Source organism: Mauremys reevesii, linkage group 2 (genome assembly GCF_016161935.1).
Source record: "Mauremys reevesii isolate NIE-2019 linkage group 2, ASM1616193v1, whole genome shotgun sequence".
In the NCBI taxonomy this organism is placed as follows: domain Eukaryota; kingdom Metazoa; phylum Chordata; order Testudines; family Geoemydidae; genus Mauremys; species Mauremys reevesii.
Window position 1 is genome coordinate 165,834,315 of NC_052624.1, and position 17,207 is coordinate 165,851,521.

Consider the following 17,207-nt stretch of genomic DNA (forward strand, 5'->3'; position numbering starts at 1 on the left):
GAAAAAGAATTAAGTCTATGAAAACATATTTGCAGAAACAAAGGGTAAAGTCCTGGCTCTACTGAAATCAATGGAAGCTTTGCTATTGAGTTCAACAGGGCCACAATTTCACCCAGAATATCTAAATTATCAAAACATAGCACGGTAAAAGGGGAAATAGAGATAATGTACTCTTTGGTCCACTATATAACAGAAATGTCCATGTAGGCAGGAAGAAAAGATTCTGCTTATGTAATAAATGCATTAAAAATGTTCTGTAAGAACACAGGAATAAAGAATTTGCTTTTGTTTTGATTTTGTATTGTTCATTCCAATTAGTTCGTTCCAATAACAGTACTTATCTTTATACATACTAAGGGGAAAAATGTTCTATGTTATTGTTTCTTTCTCCTTTCCAATGATATTAGTTAAGGCTTCATGTGAAAAGGAAAGCCCAAAATGGTGTGTGACTTACAATTTTAAAAAGTAAAGGAGAGTACAATCAAAGCCAGTAATACTTAATCCAAAAACCAGATCATGCAATATATTCAATAACTAACCAAAGGAAGCATACACAAAATATTAAACTTATATGCATCTCTGCATTACAGCAAGTATTAAATAAATCTTCATAGGAAAACCCAAGCACCAAAAGAAATTTACATATTTTAAAGTGAAGTTCTTCTGAAATTTCTCTTGTTTTAAACTTAGCAAAAGTTTAACTCTGAAATTTTGCTGTGTCACAATCTTAAAATTTATGTATTTTTCCACCTATCCTGGTAAGATTTTCAGCTATAAAATGACAGCTCAGTAAGCATAGGAATACTATGTGGCTGTCTAGGTGACACTATTTTGTAGTTTCATTGTACTACAGGACAAATGCTTTTAGTCTGTGAGCTTGTCAGGGCAAAGACAGCATTCTTTTTGACACCCTGACAACAAAGCCTCACAAACACATTATTGTGCAATAAAATAATTAACAGCTTGTTTAAAACAAAAATCATGTAGGAGTAATTAAGGAAGTGTTAAATGTCTTATCCAAGAGACCTGGATGACAACTCTGAGCACTGCTAGTTTCTATACACCCACTATAGCGGACCCTTATAAACTGTTTGTTCTTGGTAAAAGAAAACCGGAAACTTATCCATACTATTAAAAATTGAAAACATTCAATTCAATTTTTTTATTTCAAGTTCTCCTTTTTAAACCAAAGCATGTTTTAAAACCTAGGCATAATTACTGAATTCGTAAATAACATTTAATATTTCTGTGTGTGTATATTTTTAACTGTACAGTTACCTATAAGATTCCAGTCATAGAGTTCCAAAATATCTCTGAATAGATACAAAGAGAATAATTCAAGTCCTCTCACACAAAAATTCTGGAAAAGAAAAAGGCCAGCATATCATTATTCAAATATTTCAACACATAAATAATACAATTTGGAGATGATACTGCTCAATGATTAGTAAATCTTTAGGCATATGACTGTCTGTTATTCATTTAAGCATCACTTAGCATTTGAGGCCTCTTCTGAAAGCATGTTAATGCATATTAAGGGTTCTTTATTAAAGGCCCAAATCCACACTGGAGACAGATACTATGAGCTCAGGACTGCAAGATAATTTACTATGCACCAAAAGCCTTTCACCCGAATAAGTTAAAGAGATGATATATTTATTACAAACACCTCTGTCATAATTCCCCACTCCTGCATCTTCTTGCTAAAAAGCTTATAAATCATCATTTGTGATATCACCACCACACCCTAAGCAACAAATAAATACATCACAAATTGAGGATTATGATTTTAAGAGCAGAGAAATTCCTCAGCTCAACTGGGAAAGAAGCCACTAGTTTTCAGCTGTCTTTCACTCTGTCTTAAAAACACTATTTCAAGACAATATAAATTATATAAAATAACAGCTCAAGTGAATATAAATTGTATGCTTATGAAGCCAACCAAAAATTCCAAACCCAACAAAATCTCTTTGGCAAGGCTGCCTTGTTAAACAGGGTTTGCAAGCAGTGCTGTAGGCATAGGCAATTGACTAGGACTCCACAAAGACAAGTTGCCTATTTTGGTTGCTGTCCTTTTATTACTTTAAATCAAGATTTGGAGACAGCACAGTAGATTCAGTATCGGGAAGTTAATCACACTGAGATCCACATTAATCATGTTTTGGATTTTCGGCCTCTTGCATATATTTAGATAAATCTACTGCTGAGTGACAGAAAAAGGAAAGGTAACTAAGAAAAAATATGTAAATATATGGGATTAAACTAAACATTGATCCTATCTTAGTAGTTAGTATGCAGGGTAAATCCACACCTAGACATGGCGTTCCATTGCAGCAATTTACTCCACAAATTTTGCTTTATCAAAGACTGTCTTAATACAAACCACCACATTATAAACTGGAATTGCTTTGTTTGTATTTATAGGGATTTTTTTTTTTTGCATTAGTTTAGATTAAAAGACAGCCCTGTTCTAGTGACCAGACCTCAGGGCTGGGAGTCAAAAAAGTCAAATACCAGTCTTAGGGCTAGTCTACACTGGCAACGTTAAAGCGCTCCTGCGGCAGTGCTTTAACGTGGCTTGTGTGGTCGCAGCAGAGCGTTGGGAGAGAGCTCTCCCAGCGCTCTAAAAAACCCACCTCCACGAGGAGCGTGGCTCCCAGCGCTGGTGCACTGTCTACACTGGCGCTTTACAGCGCTGAAACTTGCTGCGCTCAGGGGGGTGTTGCAGCACTCTAAAGTGCCAGTGTAGACAAGCCCTTAGTTCCACCACCGATTTGCATGGCAAACCACCACCTTATTATGCATCCGTTTCCTCATTTGTAAAGTAGGCACAGATACTTACCTTATTTCACAGGCATATTGTCTGAAATATATTTGTACAGATCTTTGAAAAGTTCAAAGAGGTATGGCTAAAGCTGAGTATTGTTAATTTTATTTTCAATATATAGGGTCCTAGATATGTGCTTAAAGCTTTACGTAGAAATCATAGGTTTCCATTCAGCTATACATTCAGAGGGTGCATGAGGCTAAATACTACAGAGTTAATCCTTTAAACATATCAACAATTCATAACCTAAACTGATCTCTTGACGAATTATCGCCCTTACCTCAGGCATCATCTCTTCAATGAAATGAATTGTATAGTCAATGTTAAATCTGATTACTTTACACAGAGGAATCTGGAAGGAAAACAGAAGAGAGGTTCAGTTTGAAAGGACATATGATGCTGACTGCATCACTCATACAATTATGTTTCCTAAGAATTTCCATCTGATGAAAAGGACACGTAGTAAAACTGTTGCCTCAGTGATTTCACATAAAGTTTGGGGCAGGAGGGAGAGAGAGAAATAGATGACTATAATAACTCCGCTTGTGAAATAACATAGGACTGACAGGAATCATTGGTCAAACAATGCCATCTACTGGAAATTATGGGGGTTTTTTCAGCAAAAGCAAAATTAACTAACAGATCTCTCTTCTCCCATTTTGAAAATATTGTATTTGTAGATGAATTTATTGTGCATGGTAGAGGGTGCCAGACTGGTCTAGTGACCTCGAAGCAAAGTGTTTTTAGCCCACTACTAATCCTATTAGCCACATTGTTTTAACACATCTTTATGTAATGGGAGCATGACACAGGGATTTGCAGTACAGATTTATAGGTTTACACAAAATAGAACTAAAAAATACATATGGGGGGAACTATACCATCTGGTAAGCCAAATATTTAATCATTTTTTAGTACGTAAGCTTGCAAAGTCCATAGACTGCCCCCCACCACCCTGCTTCTTTTAGAGCGACAATGTCAACCTGATTTTTTTTTAAATTGACCAATTTCAAAAAATTGTAATTTACTAGAATACCCCTTGCAAATATTTTTCCAATATCCCTGTCAAAATATTACAGAACTTTTTCTATTCTGCTGCTGCTAGTGCTTATTATGAGGAGGGTGTTTACAGGAAAGGACAGTGGGCAGGCTCAAAATAACTACCACACATGCTTGGGCCAAACTCTCCATTTCTCCTTCACCTTCATTTTTGACTGCAGCCTCTTCAGTTTCAGCTTTACTGTAGTTGTTACTAGTAAATACACTAGCGCTCTCAGATCAGGGCATGAGACACATGCCATAATGCTAGCACATAAGACAGGAAATGCAACTGACTGTATACAAAGTGCTGTCAAACACATGAAGTAAACACACTGAAGAGAGAGAAAACTTTTTTTTTCCTGTAATCTCCATCAGTTATAGTTAGAGACTTTTTGGGGGGAGAGGAGAGTGTTGGGATGAATTTTCATATGGAAACGTAGTCTTCAAGGCGATGGCATCCCTTTAAAGGTTTATTTTCCTTCCCCTCAGTAAAAAAGAACCCTATCACACCCCAGTAATCACAAGAATTGTACAACAAACTAGGACTCCTGTATAATACAAAATTGGCGGGGGAGGAGGATGGACAGGATTGCAGTTTTGTGCTTTCAAGGGGCTTTTGAACAGCCAGTTTTAACTTCAATTGTGAAAAATACTTTGACAATTTCTTTTTAGGTTTGTAACATTCACTACTAAGACTCCACTCAAGTGCAGCACTGAAATATTAAAAGAATATTTAAATTACACTTTCAATGATTAGTAGTGTCATTTTCACTGATCTTAAAATTTAGCTTTACAGTTTGGATTCTAAAGGTTTTGGTGCAAAAAGCAAGCAGGCAATCCAGTACACACACAATTGCATGTCTTTTTAATCCAGTGAGCCATGAGAGAACTTAAATTCTTGTCATTTTTAAGTCAACATGGCTGAAACTTTCACTGTCCCTGCAAATATAAGAGATCACCTCGTAATGATCAACAATTCATGAAACTGAAGCAATTTAAGGCCCCAATCCTGCAATGGATCTCTGTACCTGCAAAGAGGCATGCTGAATTCAATTCACAGGTACAAGTTCCTGTCTACCTGCATCTGCTTGCAGTACCGTGGCCCTGGGCTTACACTCCCTTCCTCCCCACCCAAAATACACATCTCTCACTAATGTTAATCTTTAGGCTACATCTACCAAGTATAGTTGTTACTAGGAAGATTCCAGATGCAACCATCTTTGTAGATGTTCCCCCCATTATGAACTTGTTTATTCAGAAACAAAATCCCCTATAGATTACCAATATTAAATTAAGAATATGACAAATCCCTTTCTTCAAATGTATTTGATACTCGATACCTTTCAATAGAAATTAAGAATCTGGATATTAAGATATGTTACTCAACGTTTGGGGAAAAATAAGCAGTCATATTTATTTCAACAGTGCTTTAAAATATTGTGAAAGCCTATTTTCCAACAGATGTCTAAAGATGACCAAGTCAGGACTTTCTGGATCAGCTGCTTAACAGCCACGACTATTTGCATTTGTCTTCTGTGCAGAATAAAGAGAGCAGAAAGGGGATTCTTAAAACAGGTGACCAACTTCCAAATAACTAGGAACAAGTTTCCCATGCACAGCTGCACTTAAAAAAGCTGGAAGAATGCTATTTGTTGAATAATGTATTCAAAGAATAATGCTGTTATAAAGCTAGTTGACTAACTTCACACAAATGATGCATTATTCATTTAACATCTATGATTTGACATATCATTTTATCTAATATTTGTCCAGATTGGCTAATAACGCAGCTTTGTTACAGAGCTGCAGGGTGCAAGTGAAGCCTCCTCAGCTATACAAATTTGTCTCATTAAAATATTTTGTTATATTATCTCCATTCTTGCAAAGAACCATGTCAATGCTACACTTTGCCATCTGCTATTTATCAAGCATATCCTGAAATGCTTCTGAAATGGCAATTCCCCCATAATTTCTGTCAAAAGCCTTACAGTGCAGCAAGAGTATTCTCCTTATGAAGGCCTTGCCTATCTAGTATCCTGTTGATATCAGAAAAGACTGCATGGTATTGCTTTATGACCATATGTCTGCAGTAAAGAGCAATCTGTTAGAATTATAACTTGCTGCTGACCATTTTCATATAGTTAGCAAAAAATGTACAGGAAGAAAACTGCAAACAAGGCTCCAGTAGTTTTGTGCCCAAAACACACAAGTTCCACACTAGAAGTAGGTTGAGTATCTTCAGGTATCAGCTCATACAGGGCAGTGTGAATTCTCTTTGCCTCTGGTGGAAGAATTTTCTGTAACACATTTTGTCTGTAATTCTCCAACTCATGCTTGACTTAGAGTGAATTTGTATTCTAAAGAAAAGGTGGTTCCTTTATCCTTAGTATAGTATCTTCCCAAATGAAAAAGCTTAAGTGTTTCTTTCTGCTCTATGTCCCCAAAAGTGAAAATGGTGGGACTGGGTGACAAAATTGCCTTTGAACACTAAAGGCTTGTCTACACTTACAGTGCTGCAGTGGCGCTATCTAGACCAACAGGAGAGCTTCTCCCATTGGCGGAGGTACTCCACTTCTCTGAGGGCAGTAGCAATGTCAACGGGAGAAGCCCTCTCGTCAACACACAGCACTGTCTAAACCAGAGATTAGGTTGTTATAACTGTGCCCTGGTCTACACTACAGAGATAGGTTGATGCAAGGCAGCTTATGTAGACCTAACTCTGTAAATGTCTACACTAAAACTTCGCTTCCACTGATGTAACTCGCCCGCTACACTGACTTATTAACTCCACCTCCATGAGAGGTATACAGTTTAGGTCAACGTAATTAGGCTGACACAGTGTCAGTATGTAGACACTACGTTTCTTACATCAACTGTTGCAGACTTTCAGAAGCCATCCCACAATGCCCCACACTGACAGTTCAATCGGTGCAAGCATTCCTGGTGAGGATGCGCACTGCTGATACAAGGAGCAAAGTGTAGACATGCATAAGCAATGTAAGTTAGGTAGACTTAATTTTGTAGTGTAGCTGTGCCCTGAGTCGCTCAGGGGTGTGGACGTAGTTACACCGACATAAATTTGTAGACCAGAGCTAAGAGAACCATCACAGCAACAGGTTTTAGAGAATGCTGAAACCCCAATCACATTTACTTTTGTCAAGGAACAGTGGGGCCCTTTCACAGGCACCATCACTTTTCTAGTCAGCTAGACACTGTTTCTTAATCAGGTTTGGCATATCCTGTTATTTCATGTGTGACTCTACAGCATAAACATGTTCCTTTATTTGCGTAATGAGACCAAACAAATTCAAGTTGTGAATAAATTGACAACTTGAAATCTAGTCACATTGAAAAAAATGAAATAAAATAATCAGTTAAAATGTGTTTCCTATTACACTATAGTTGTGTTCTAGTCTCCATGATACTTGTTTTACGATCACATTTTTCTACTTTTTAAAGTGGTTCTCTTGTCGATGTTCCTATGTGAAACAACAGGGAAAAACAACCAACCAGGTGACTAGAGAGAGGAAACAGTGAAATTGATCACACACACAGAGAGCTGTCAAAAGCACCAAGTGAGCAGACTGAAAAAAGGAAGACATATTCTTCTCAATCCCTTTCAATTAGAATAATCTTGGGGCCCAATCCTCTCACTGAGAACCATGCAGGTTCTGGGGGGGAGAGAATAGATGTTTCTTGTAACAATAGTAGGTATAAAATCTGTAAGCAGAGGAGTGATTTTTAAGTTGACAGTATCCCTTTGATTAATTCTTGTAAACATACAGTTCCTGGTAAGTGTTTCTATACTTCTACTCAGATCAGAATGGTAGTGATCTTTGGTTTATTTCCCCTTTTCCTCAGTTGTGGGGGCTGGGTCACTTGCTGGGATCATCTGGGTATATCTCACTTAATCACTTCTCAGCAATTGTGGGGGCTTGGGTATTGGTGCATGTTAGTCCCTCCTATTCCCTGCCTGTAGTACATAATAGTCTAGTCTCCTGAGGGCTGTAATATTTGGGCATAATTTTGGTAGTTGGGTGTAGTGTGTAGGTGGTGGCCTGTGATATGCAGGAGGTCAGACTAGATGTTCTTGTGGCCCCTTCTGGCCTTAAACTCTATAACTATCAGATGAAAGTACTTAGAATTTGAGAAACAAAAGGATGATGGGATACCAGGGGCACCCATTTTTGATGTAGAGTAGGATTCCATTGAAGCTGCAAAATACCTGATTTTAAATAGCCCCACCAAACCATAAAATGCATCATTTAACTAATAATTTGATGGGGAGCTGAACTGGTGTTGGAAACTACAGGAATTTTTTAGTAAACTTCTACTGAAGTCAAGGTTTTTAAAACTAGGTGATCTGAACTAATCCGTTCCCATGTTATCGGTTAAAATTATTGGTTTTCCTTTTCTATTAACTTTGTCAACTCAAAAAGTTCATCCAATTTAAATCCAATTAACAGTTTTAACAAGTTATCCACATTTTATCTCATTCCCAAATCTTGACACATGCAAAAATATTATTCTGTTGCACACTACAGCCTCAATCACAGTATGAAAGGAATACTTACCCCAATTAGTCAGGATAAAACCTGAGCCTCATTAGCACAAATGTCACCCTCCCATTTTCAAGTGAAATTGACATGAAGCCTCTCAAAGCACATGTACTACTGATTTATACAAGTGCTATTTAAAAGGACAGAAATAGCCTGCCTTCTAGAAAAGCACTATGCATAAAATGAATATACTTACATTTGTCAGAGGGGCATGTGCAAACATAGAAAACCCTTCAAAGATATACTCATGGTCGTCATATTCTATAACTGTTGGCCTGTCTGTCTAAAAAAAACAAAAAACAAAACAAGTTAAAGTTAAGATAGCCATGGCACAACACATGTCAACGTTAAAATAAATTGAACTGGACGCTTGGCTGGAATTGTTTATAAAGTACTTACTAAGAAGTTTGTGGGAGGTGACACTGTAATTCGATAGTGGTACAGTCTTCCAGCATTGTTGGTCATGGGGCGACATGGTTTAATAGGCTTTAAGAGAAAGATTCATAAAATTATGTGCAGAGTCAAGGTTAATTTAAATAAAATGAGGGAATAAAACACTTTTAACATCCATGAAATGTTCACTAGAAAAAAAATAAACAAAATAGGTAGCCATAATTAAGTATTCTGGGAGGAGGAGGGAAGTCATAGCATAATACATTTTTTATTTAACTTCAGAAACATATACAGGGATATTATTCTGATAAAAATGTAAGTGCAGTTCATACATTCTCCATATTGTTATGCACCTCACTTGCATACAGAAGCCAGTCATCTAAGTGTTCAGATGCTTTTCTTTTTCATATAATTTCATTTTAGGCAATTAATTAAAAAAATTATAAAGATTATACTTATATTTTTCATTGGACAATCTCAATTCACTACAAAGGTAAGAAGGTATCTTCACTTGACAAGTGGACAAACTGAGGCATCAATCAGATTAGTCCAGCATCACACAGTAAATCAGCATCAGAAAGGACAAAGAACCTAAGTCTGCCAGTGTCCTGCTTTAACTAGCTGACCACACAGTCTTCCTATGAAAAAACACATAAATGGCTATGTCTAAATGTAGATAGGTCTGCATGTGGTTCAGTGGAATATAAGGTTCCCAAGACTCATATTTTCAGGTTCTTCTGAAGTTCTCAGGTTAGTGGGTAAAAATACTCACCAGCAACTAGATTAAAGGAAGCCCTTGTAGGATCTGTTTTCTGCTAGGTTCTCAGTGCTCTGAGGCTCACACCAGATTAAGAGAATCTATAATGGGCTTTTATGAGCCCCCAAAATTCCCAGCATCCTCATCTTTAGGGGCAGCTACCTCCTCACAGTCAGTCAGTCAGATTTCAAAATTTTCACCTACTAAAAATGTTTCTCCTTCAACAAAATTTACTGTTGTGTGAGGGGACGAGGGAAATTAATCTATGTCTAAAATAGTTTATTACAAGCTTCAGTCTGGAGTAATTTTCTGAGACAGGGTAATAAATCCATGAAACAGAAATGTTCATGAATCCTGAAATGCAACAAAGCAGAGAGAGCAGCTGCAGTTTAAAAAAAAAAAAAAAGGGTGGGGGGAAGAGGGGGAGACAAAAAAAAAACGGCAAACAATTATTTTGTTTGATTTTTATTTGGAAAGTCACACAGAGAAAATGATAAAAAAAACAGTAGAACCTCATGAATGACCAATTTCATGAATGATCAGTTGGTCAATAAGATGGTCAATTTTATGAATTCTTCAATCACCAATTCGTTTATAAAATAGGTGCTGAACAATACAGATACATTTTAAATCAAGAATGTAGGATTAAAAAAACAACAACAAATTCTTGAATGTAATTTCTTGGGGAAAAGTTAACATGGTTTTTGTAAAGGGAAATCATGCCTCACCAATCTACTAGAATTCTTTGAGGGGGTCAACAAGCATGTGGACTAAGGGAATCCAGTGGATATAGAGATTCAGAAAGGCTTTGACAAGGTCCCTCACCAAAGGCCATTAAGCAAAGTAAGCTGTCATGGGATAAGAGGGAAGATCCTCTCATGGATCAGTAACTGGTTAAAAGATAGGAAACAAAGGGTAGGAATAAATGGTCAGTTTTCAGAATGCAGAGAGGTAAATAGTGGTGTCCCTCAGGGGTCTGTACTGGGACCAGTCCTATTCAACATATTCATAAATGATCTGGAAAAAGGGATAAACAGTGAGGTGGCAAAATTTGCAGATGATTCAAAACTACTCAAGATAGTTAAGCCCCAGGCAAACTGAGAAGAGCTCCAAAAGGACCTCATGAAACTGGGTGACTGGGCAACAAAATGGCATATGAAATTCAATGTTGATAAATGCCAAGTAATGCACATTGAAAAACATAATCCCAACTATACATATATAATGATGGGGTCTAAATTAGCTGTTACCACTCAAGAAAGAGATCTTGGAGTCATTGTGGATATTTCACAGAGAACATCTGCTCAATGTGCAGTGGCAGTCAAAAAAGTGACCAGTATGTTGGGAATCATTAGGAAAGGGATAGATAATAAGATAGAAAATATCATGTTTACTCTATATAAATCCATGGTACGCCCACATCTTGAATACTGTGTGCAAATGTGGTTGCCCCATCTCAAAAAAGACATATTGGAATTGGAGATAGTTCAGAAAAGGGCAACAAAATGATTAGGGGTATGGAACGGCTTCTGTATGAGGAGAGATTAATAAGACTGGGACTTTTCAGCTTGGAAAAGAGACGACTAAGGGGGAATATAATTGAGGTCTATAAAATCATGACTGGTGTAGAGAAAGTAAATAAGGAAGTGTTATTTACTCCTTCTCGTAACACAAGAACTAGGGGTCACCAAATTAAATTAACAGGCAGCAGGTTTAAAACAAACAAAAGGGAGTATTTTTTCCACACAACACAGTCAGTCTGTGGAACTCTTTGCCAGAGGATGTTGTGAAGGCCAAGACTATAACAGGATTCAAAAAATATCTAGATAAATTCATGGCTATTAGCCAGAATGGGTAGAGATGGTGTTCCTAGCCTCTGTTTTCTAGAAGCTTGGAATGGATCACTTGATGATTACCTGTTATGTTCATTCCCGCTGGGGCAAATGGGATTGGCCACTGTCGGAAAACAGGAGACTGGGCTAGATGGACCTTTCTGCTGACCAAGTATGGCTGTTCTAATGTTCTTAATGTTCTCATAAAACAAAAAGTTTTCTATTAAAACTGATGTGCTCTAAAGCTCTTTGTATTTTAAGGGAAAACAAGAAAATACAACCACGATGTGTCGGTTACCTCTACAGATAAAAATAGTGAGACTTCAGCAATATTTTTTTCCACAGGAAGGTTGCTATATCATAAGAAAAGTAGCACTTTTGTGTAATTTTATTCCAATCAAAAAAGGGTCAAAACTTAACAAATCATCTAGCAGTTTCTAGTGGAGACATGTTTCCATGTTGAGACAATTGCATGTCTTGCTTCTATCAGCAAGAAAGTAACTAATTTATTCACTTTCCCTTTACACCAGCGGTCCCCAACCTTTTTGGCACCAGGGACCGGTTTCGTAGAAAAAAAAATTTCCGCGGACCTGTGGGATGGTTTTGGGACGATTCAAGCGCATTACATTTATTTTTGTACTTTTATTTCTATTATTATTGTAATATATAATGAAATAATTATACAACTGACCATAATGCAGAATTAGTGAGAGCCCTGCCCCCTATCTGACCCCCACCCACTTCCTGTCCCCCCCAACCGCCCACCCCCCTCAGAATCCCCGACCCATCCTGCTCCTGGTCCCTCACCATCCCCAGAGACCCCCACCACCCTGGGACCCCACCCTGCTCCCTGTCCCCTGACTGCCCCAACCCCTATCCCCTCCACTGAGTCCTGACAGACCCCAGAACACCCACAATCCAACCCCCATTTCCTGCCCCTGAGCGCCCCAACCTCCGCCCCCTCTCTGTGCCCTGACTGTCCCCAGGACTCCCTGCTCCTTAGCCAACCCCGCTGGCCCCAGCCTCTTACCCCCGGCTCCCCGCTCACCCGGAGCCTCAGCGCCTCGCCCGACAGCTGCAGCGTGCCTCCGGCGGGGCCTGAGCTCCGTCCCGCTCTGAGCCGCGTGGTGAGGGGGCGGGGCTGTGAGCTCCACGCCGAGCGGAGGCAGCTGAGCTCAGCCCGGAGCTCGCAGCCCTGCCCCCCTCACCACGCAGCTCTGAGCGGGGCGGGGCTCAGGGGCCCCGCCGGAGACACGCCGCTTGATGTGCTAGGGGTCGGTTCGCGGCCCGGTTCCTAACAGGCCGCGGACCGGTACCGGTCCGTGGCCCGGGGGTTGCGGACCCCTGCTTTACACACCTCCTCTATAGGAAGACTCAGCAGAAACATAACTTGTGCATCTCCTTGATATCTGTGACTCAGTGGTAGTTTATGCTTTTTTGTTATTAATTTAGCTGCATGTTTCAGAAACTTTAAGAAGAAATTGGCTAGTGCATAGGTTCAGCAACTATTTTCCCTAGTTTTTATATGGAGTTTCATTACAGGTAGCACATCCTAAATGTGAAATTACACAATCGGTAAGAAATCTGACTGATTTAATATGACACCATAGTTTACTCTAAAACAATAACTTCCTCCAATTTATGTCAGAGCAAAACAAGTACCTGCCTACTGCTGACAATATGGCATTTATAAGTGTAATATTCGAAACTCGTTACCTCTTCACCAGGATAAATGCTGTGTCTTATTCCTGTTCGTCTGGCTTTAGCACTGCATTTGCACAGTGGTCCATCATTCATCTGTCAAAAACAAAATAGGATTCTGTTTTTATTGAAAAAAGACAAGAGACGATGTCTGGAAAAGCATTTTGGTTTTAACATCATGAATGCTGTTGCTTCAAAGAGCCTGTCATACTTACAAGATTTATTGGTTTTAGAACATCCACTTAAGTAGCAAACTGTTTGTACAGACTGATATAAGGAAACTGCACAACAGCATTAGACTGTTATTGTTTTTTGTGCAGTGTAAGAAGGGACACCAACGTTAGCAGAATGACACCACTGCAGTATCACATGTAAGGTATAGCCTTTCCATTTCTTATTTATTAGAACAATCTGCTATGTGAAGCCAATAACCCTGCACTTTATATATTCATGGACTTTATTTTATACACAAGTAGTTCTACTGAATTTAGTTGGCGAAATAATGGTGCTACGTAATTTGACTACAATGAGGCCAGGATTTCACCCCATGTATGCAAAATTAAGCAAGTGTAAATGTTTGTAGGTTTGGGGTCTTATTTGTACTTTAGAGACATAACTGGAGTACTTCAAAAGATGCCTGAACATAGATTTTTTTTTAAAAAATATGGCCATTTCTGAATTATGGGATGAATATACCAAATAACTCTGTCAAGAGGGGAATTACATACAATATAAAATTGAAACTTACCTTCTTTTTACCTCCAAGCCCTGTGAAGTCTGGGCCCACTGCAGACTGGCAGTTCCAGTTAGTGCAACACCCTAGCATGCTTTCTGGCTGTGACGTCACACCCACCACAGAACCCCGGTAGAGACCGGAGCCAACCTACAGAAGTAGATTAAGTCCCCTTTTTTTTCCACCCCTTTACAGTTTTGTAAAGTTTTAATTATTATATTTTATACCCTGTAAGGTATAAATATATTTTAAAACTTCAAAAAACTGCAATTGTGTATAAAAACCCACCATAGGACTCCCCTTACCTTTAGAAGCAGTCTGCAGGTCCCAACAGAGCTCCGTGGTGGGGGAGACATCCTCAGCCAACAGAGAGAAGGCTAGGGTGTCTCAGTGACAGGGAGCCAACAATGAACAGTGGGAATGGACTCCATATGGCCTGGAGGGGAAAAAAAGGCAGCCCAGTTTTAAGGTTAATCTATTGACTGTTTGGCTGACATCGTTTTCCTCTTAGATTTTGTCATAACACATACATGCAAGGGGGCTTAAGATGTAGTGCGTATTTCCTCACCTTTGGGTGTTTAACTGTGCATCCTTAATATCATAGTGATGTGGTATTTTGCTCTTATACAGTTTGACACATACTTTGGAATCCTTCAAGAACAAGTGTGCTAAATAAACATTAGCAAAATATTCTCATGTCAAGACTAAGCTGAAAGCACATTTTCTCACTTGCCTGTATATCTTACATATCAGAGACAAGAGAGAGAAATAATATAATAAACCCTCAATTAGTTCATCGCTTCATGAAAATCAGGGCCCTCCAAGGTGTCTCAAAATCACAAGCCACTTTTGAAAAGTTTGGCACTTACTCTTATTATTAAGATGGTATATTCAAATACTATTTAAGTGTATGCCTGGGGATTTACACAGAAGCTAGGTCACCAGTAAGGCCCAAAGGTGCTTGCAATGTATGTTAGATACAACATGACATGAATTAGGGATAGATGACAGGCAAGAAAGGAGAGTGGTTTACACAAAAATTACGCTGTCAGGCTTTTTTGTTTGGCTTGGGATGTTTTTTGGGGTTTTTTTTGGCAAGACTTGCTTGACGTTCATTCCTGTTTTGTGGGAGTGAGGGTCTGTAAAGCATTTTGGGATATCCACCCAAGGCATTTATAAGCCTATCACTTTGGAATACTGACCAAAATTATGGGAAGGCACACTATTCAAAATAAAATTGTTCTGTACCGAATAAAACTCAGAGATAAAAACTATGTCATTGGCAAGGCCATCATGACTTTTTTGGAACTTTTTTCAGATGTCCCTTAGGAAGAAGTAACTCAAGGTAAATTCATGGAAATAACCATGCATTTCTGATACTGTTCACTTCATGGCCCTTCACCTCTCTCTATTTGGCAAACATTTTATACTGAGGATTCTATTATATTTGTTTGAAAAACACAGCTTTTAAAACAAAACTCGTACAACATAATTTTCACAGTTAAATATCTCAACAGTTTTATAATTTTGGGTTGTGTTTTATTTATTTATTTTTTTAACCCTAGCAGCATAAATGAGACTTCATAATGGAAGTGTCAACAGATCTTTGAATTCTCACGGCAGCAATGTGCATTGCAGTATCTTCTGCCATCATAATTTGTGGCCTTCTAGTTTCATGCTTCAAATAAAAGGCAGGAAAAACTAGTTTACTGGGGGTGCCACTTGACAAGGAGTTAGAAGGAACCATAAAAGAGTTAAAAAAGAAAGATGGAGATGGCAAATTTGCAAAGAACCGCCTGATCTCTGTGTAACATATATATTCAAACAACATTTCATGAGCTCACCAATTACATTTAACGAGGACTATAATCTGCATGCAATTACAGCAGAACCATTAGGCAAGAAATTAGGAGCATTAACAGCATATTTAAGGCATTATTTATCATTATACAGTAAGAGCTTTTAGGTGAATCATTTGTAAAGCAGCTCTACAAGCTCTCTCTCCCTCATCCCGGCATTTATCTTTGTGCCTCTATTGCTAGGCTAACAGAATAGCACCATTACATTGCTGGTAATGCAGAGTTTACAAATACAGTCAAATATGATTCAGGGTGAAGAATCTCTAGGGTTCTAATTGAATTCCTGAGATTGAAAGTAATGTGCACTGAACAACAATAAAATATAATCTAGAAAGGATGAAAAAAAATCAATTTGCACAGGAGACAACAGGTGTCATCTAGTATATTCTGATCTGTAGATTTGAATGGCTCCCAGAACAAACCTTTAAAATACACAGTGAATATTCTTCACACAATACCTGTCCGGGATCATTGTACCAGAGCTCCTCATGCAGACGATCAGGGTGAGCCTTTTTACGCTTAATTTCCGCAATAACGTCAAACACTTCAGAATCTGAACTGCTAGAACAGCTGCTATTGTCATCCGAGTCACAGTCAGACTCACTGGAGCTCTCTGGTTCAAACGTAAAAATAAGGTTAGTTGAAAAGAACCCTCATTCATTCTTTTCCAAAACAGCGAGGAATATTCTAATATCCAAGCAAGCATCATATAAATCTGAAAATCATCAAAGACTTATATATCATTCAGAAAAAAGAATGAGAAGTACTTGTGGCACCTTAGAGACTAACAAATTTATGAGAGTATAAGCTTTTGTGGGCTAAAGCCCACTTACTTCATCAGATGCAGGCAGTGGATGAAGTGGGCTTTAGCCCACAAAAGCTTATCCTCAAATAAATTTGTTAGTCTCTAAGGGTATGTCTACACTACAAGAGTAGTTCGATTTAACTTAGGTCGAATTTGTGGATTCGACCTTCTGAAGTCGAATTTGTGTATCCACACTAAGGACACTAATTCGACTTTGTGAGTCCACACTAACGGGGCAAGCGTCGACATTGGAAGCGGTGCATTCTGGGCAGCTATCCCACAGTTCCCGCAGTCCCCACTTCCCATTGGAATGCTGGGTAGAGCCCCCAATGCCTGCTGGGGGAAAAATGTGTCGAGGGTGGTTTTGGGTAACTGTCGTCATTCAACCGTCACTCCCGCCCTCCCTCCCTGAAAGTGCCGGCGAGAAATCTGTTAGCGCACTTTTCTGGTCAGTGACAGCGCAGACGCCACAGCACTGCAAGCATGGAGCCCGCTGCGATCATCGCTGCACTTAAGGTGCGAGGAGTTGACAACGGCCATATCGTCCACCTCTTCCACAGTCAGCTGCTGAGAAATCGGGCGAGGAGGCTCCGGCAGCGCGGTGAGGACATGAAGTGTCAGAGTGGCACAGACCTCTCACAAAGCACAGGATCCCGCGCCGCGGTGATCATGGTGGCAATGGGTCACGTTCATGCTCTGG

The 17,207-nt window shown here is 39.0% G+C and overlaps 1 protein-coding gene across 3 annotated transcripts in view; it reads right to left on the reverse strand.

Moving 5' to 3' along the window:
- The window catches only part of DROSHA (drosha ribonuclease III), a 109,266-nt gene that overhangs the window by 69,680 nt on the left and 22,379 nt on the right, over window positions 1-17,207 (reverse strand). For 2 of the 3 annotated variants that reach the window (XM_039523848.1, XM_039523849.1), the window contains exons 6-11: window positions 16,161-16,315; window positions 13,126-13,206; window positions 8,827-8,913; window positions 8,624-8,710; window positions 3,108-3,179; window positions 1,279-1,360 (exon numbers count right to left, since the gene is read on the reverse strand). In XM_039523848.1, coding sequence (XP_039379782.1) covers window positions 1,279-1,360; window positions 3,108-3,179; window positions 8,624-8,710; window positions 8,827-8,913; window positions 13,126-13,206; window positions 16,161-16,315 — 564 coding nt within the window. Of the gene's footprint in view, window positions 1-1,278; window positions 1,361-3,107; window positions 3,180-8,623; window positions 8,711-8,826; window positions 8,914-13,125; window positions 13,207-13,858; window positions 13,994-14,148; window positions 14,250-16,160; window positions 16,316-17,207 lie in introns of those variants that run through there. The other variant, XM_039523850.1, reaches the window with a different exon arrangement.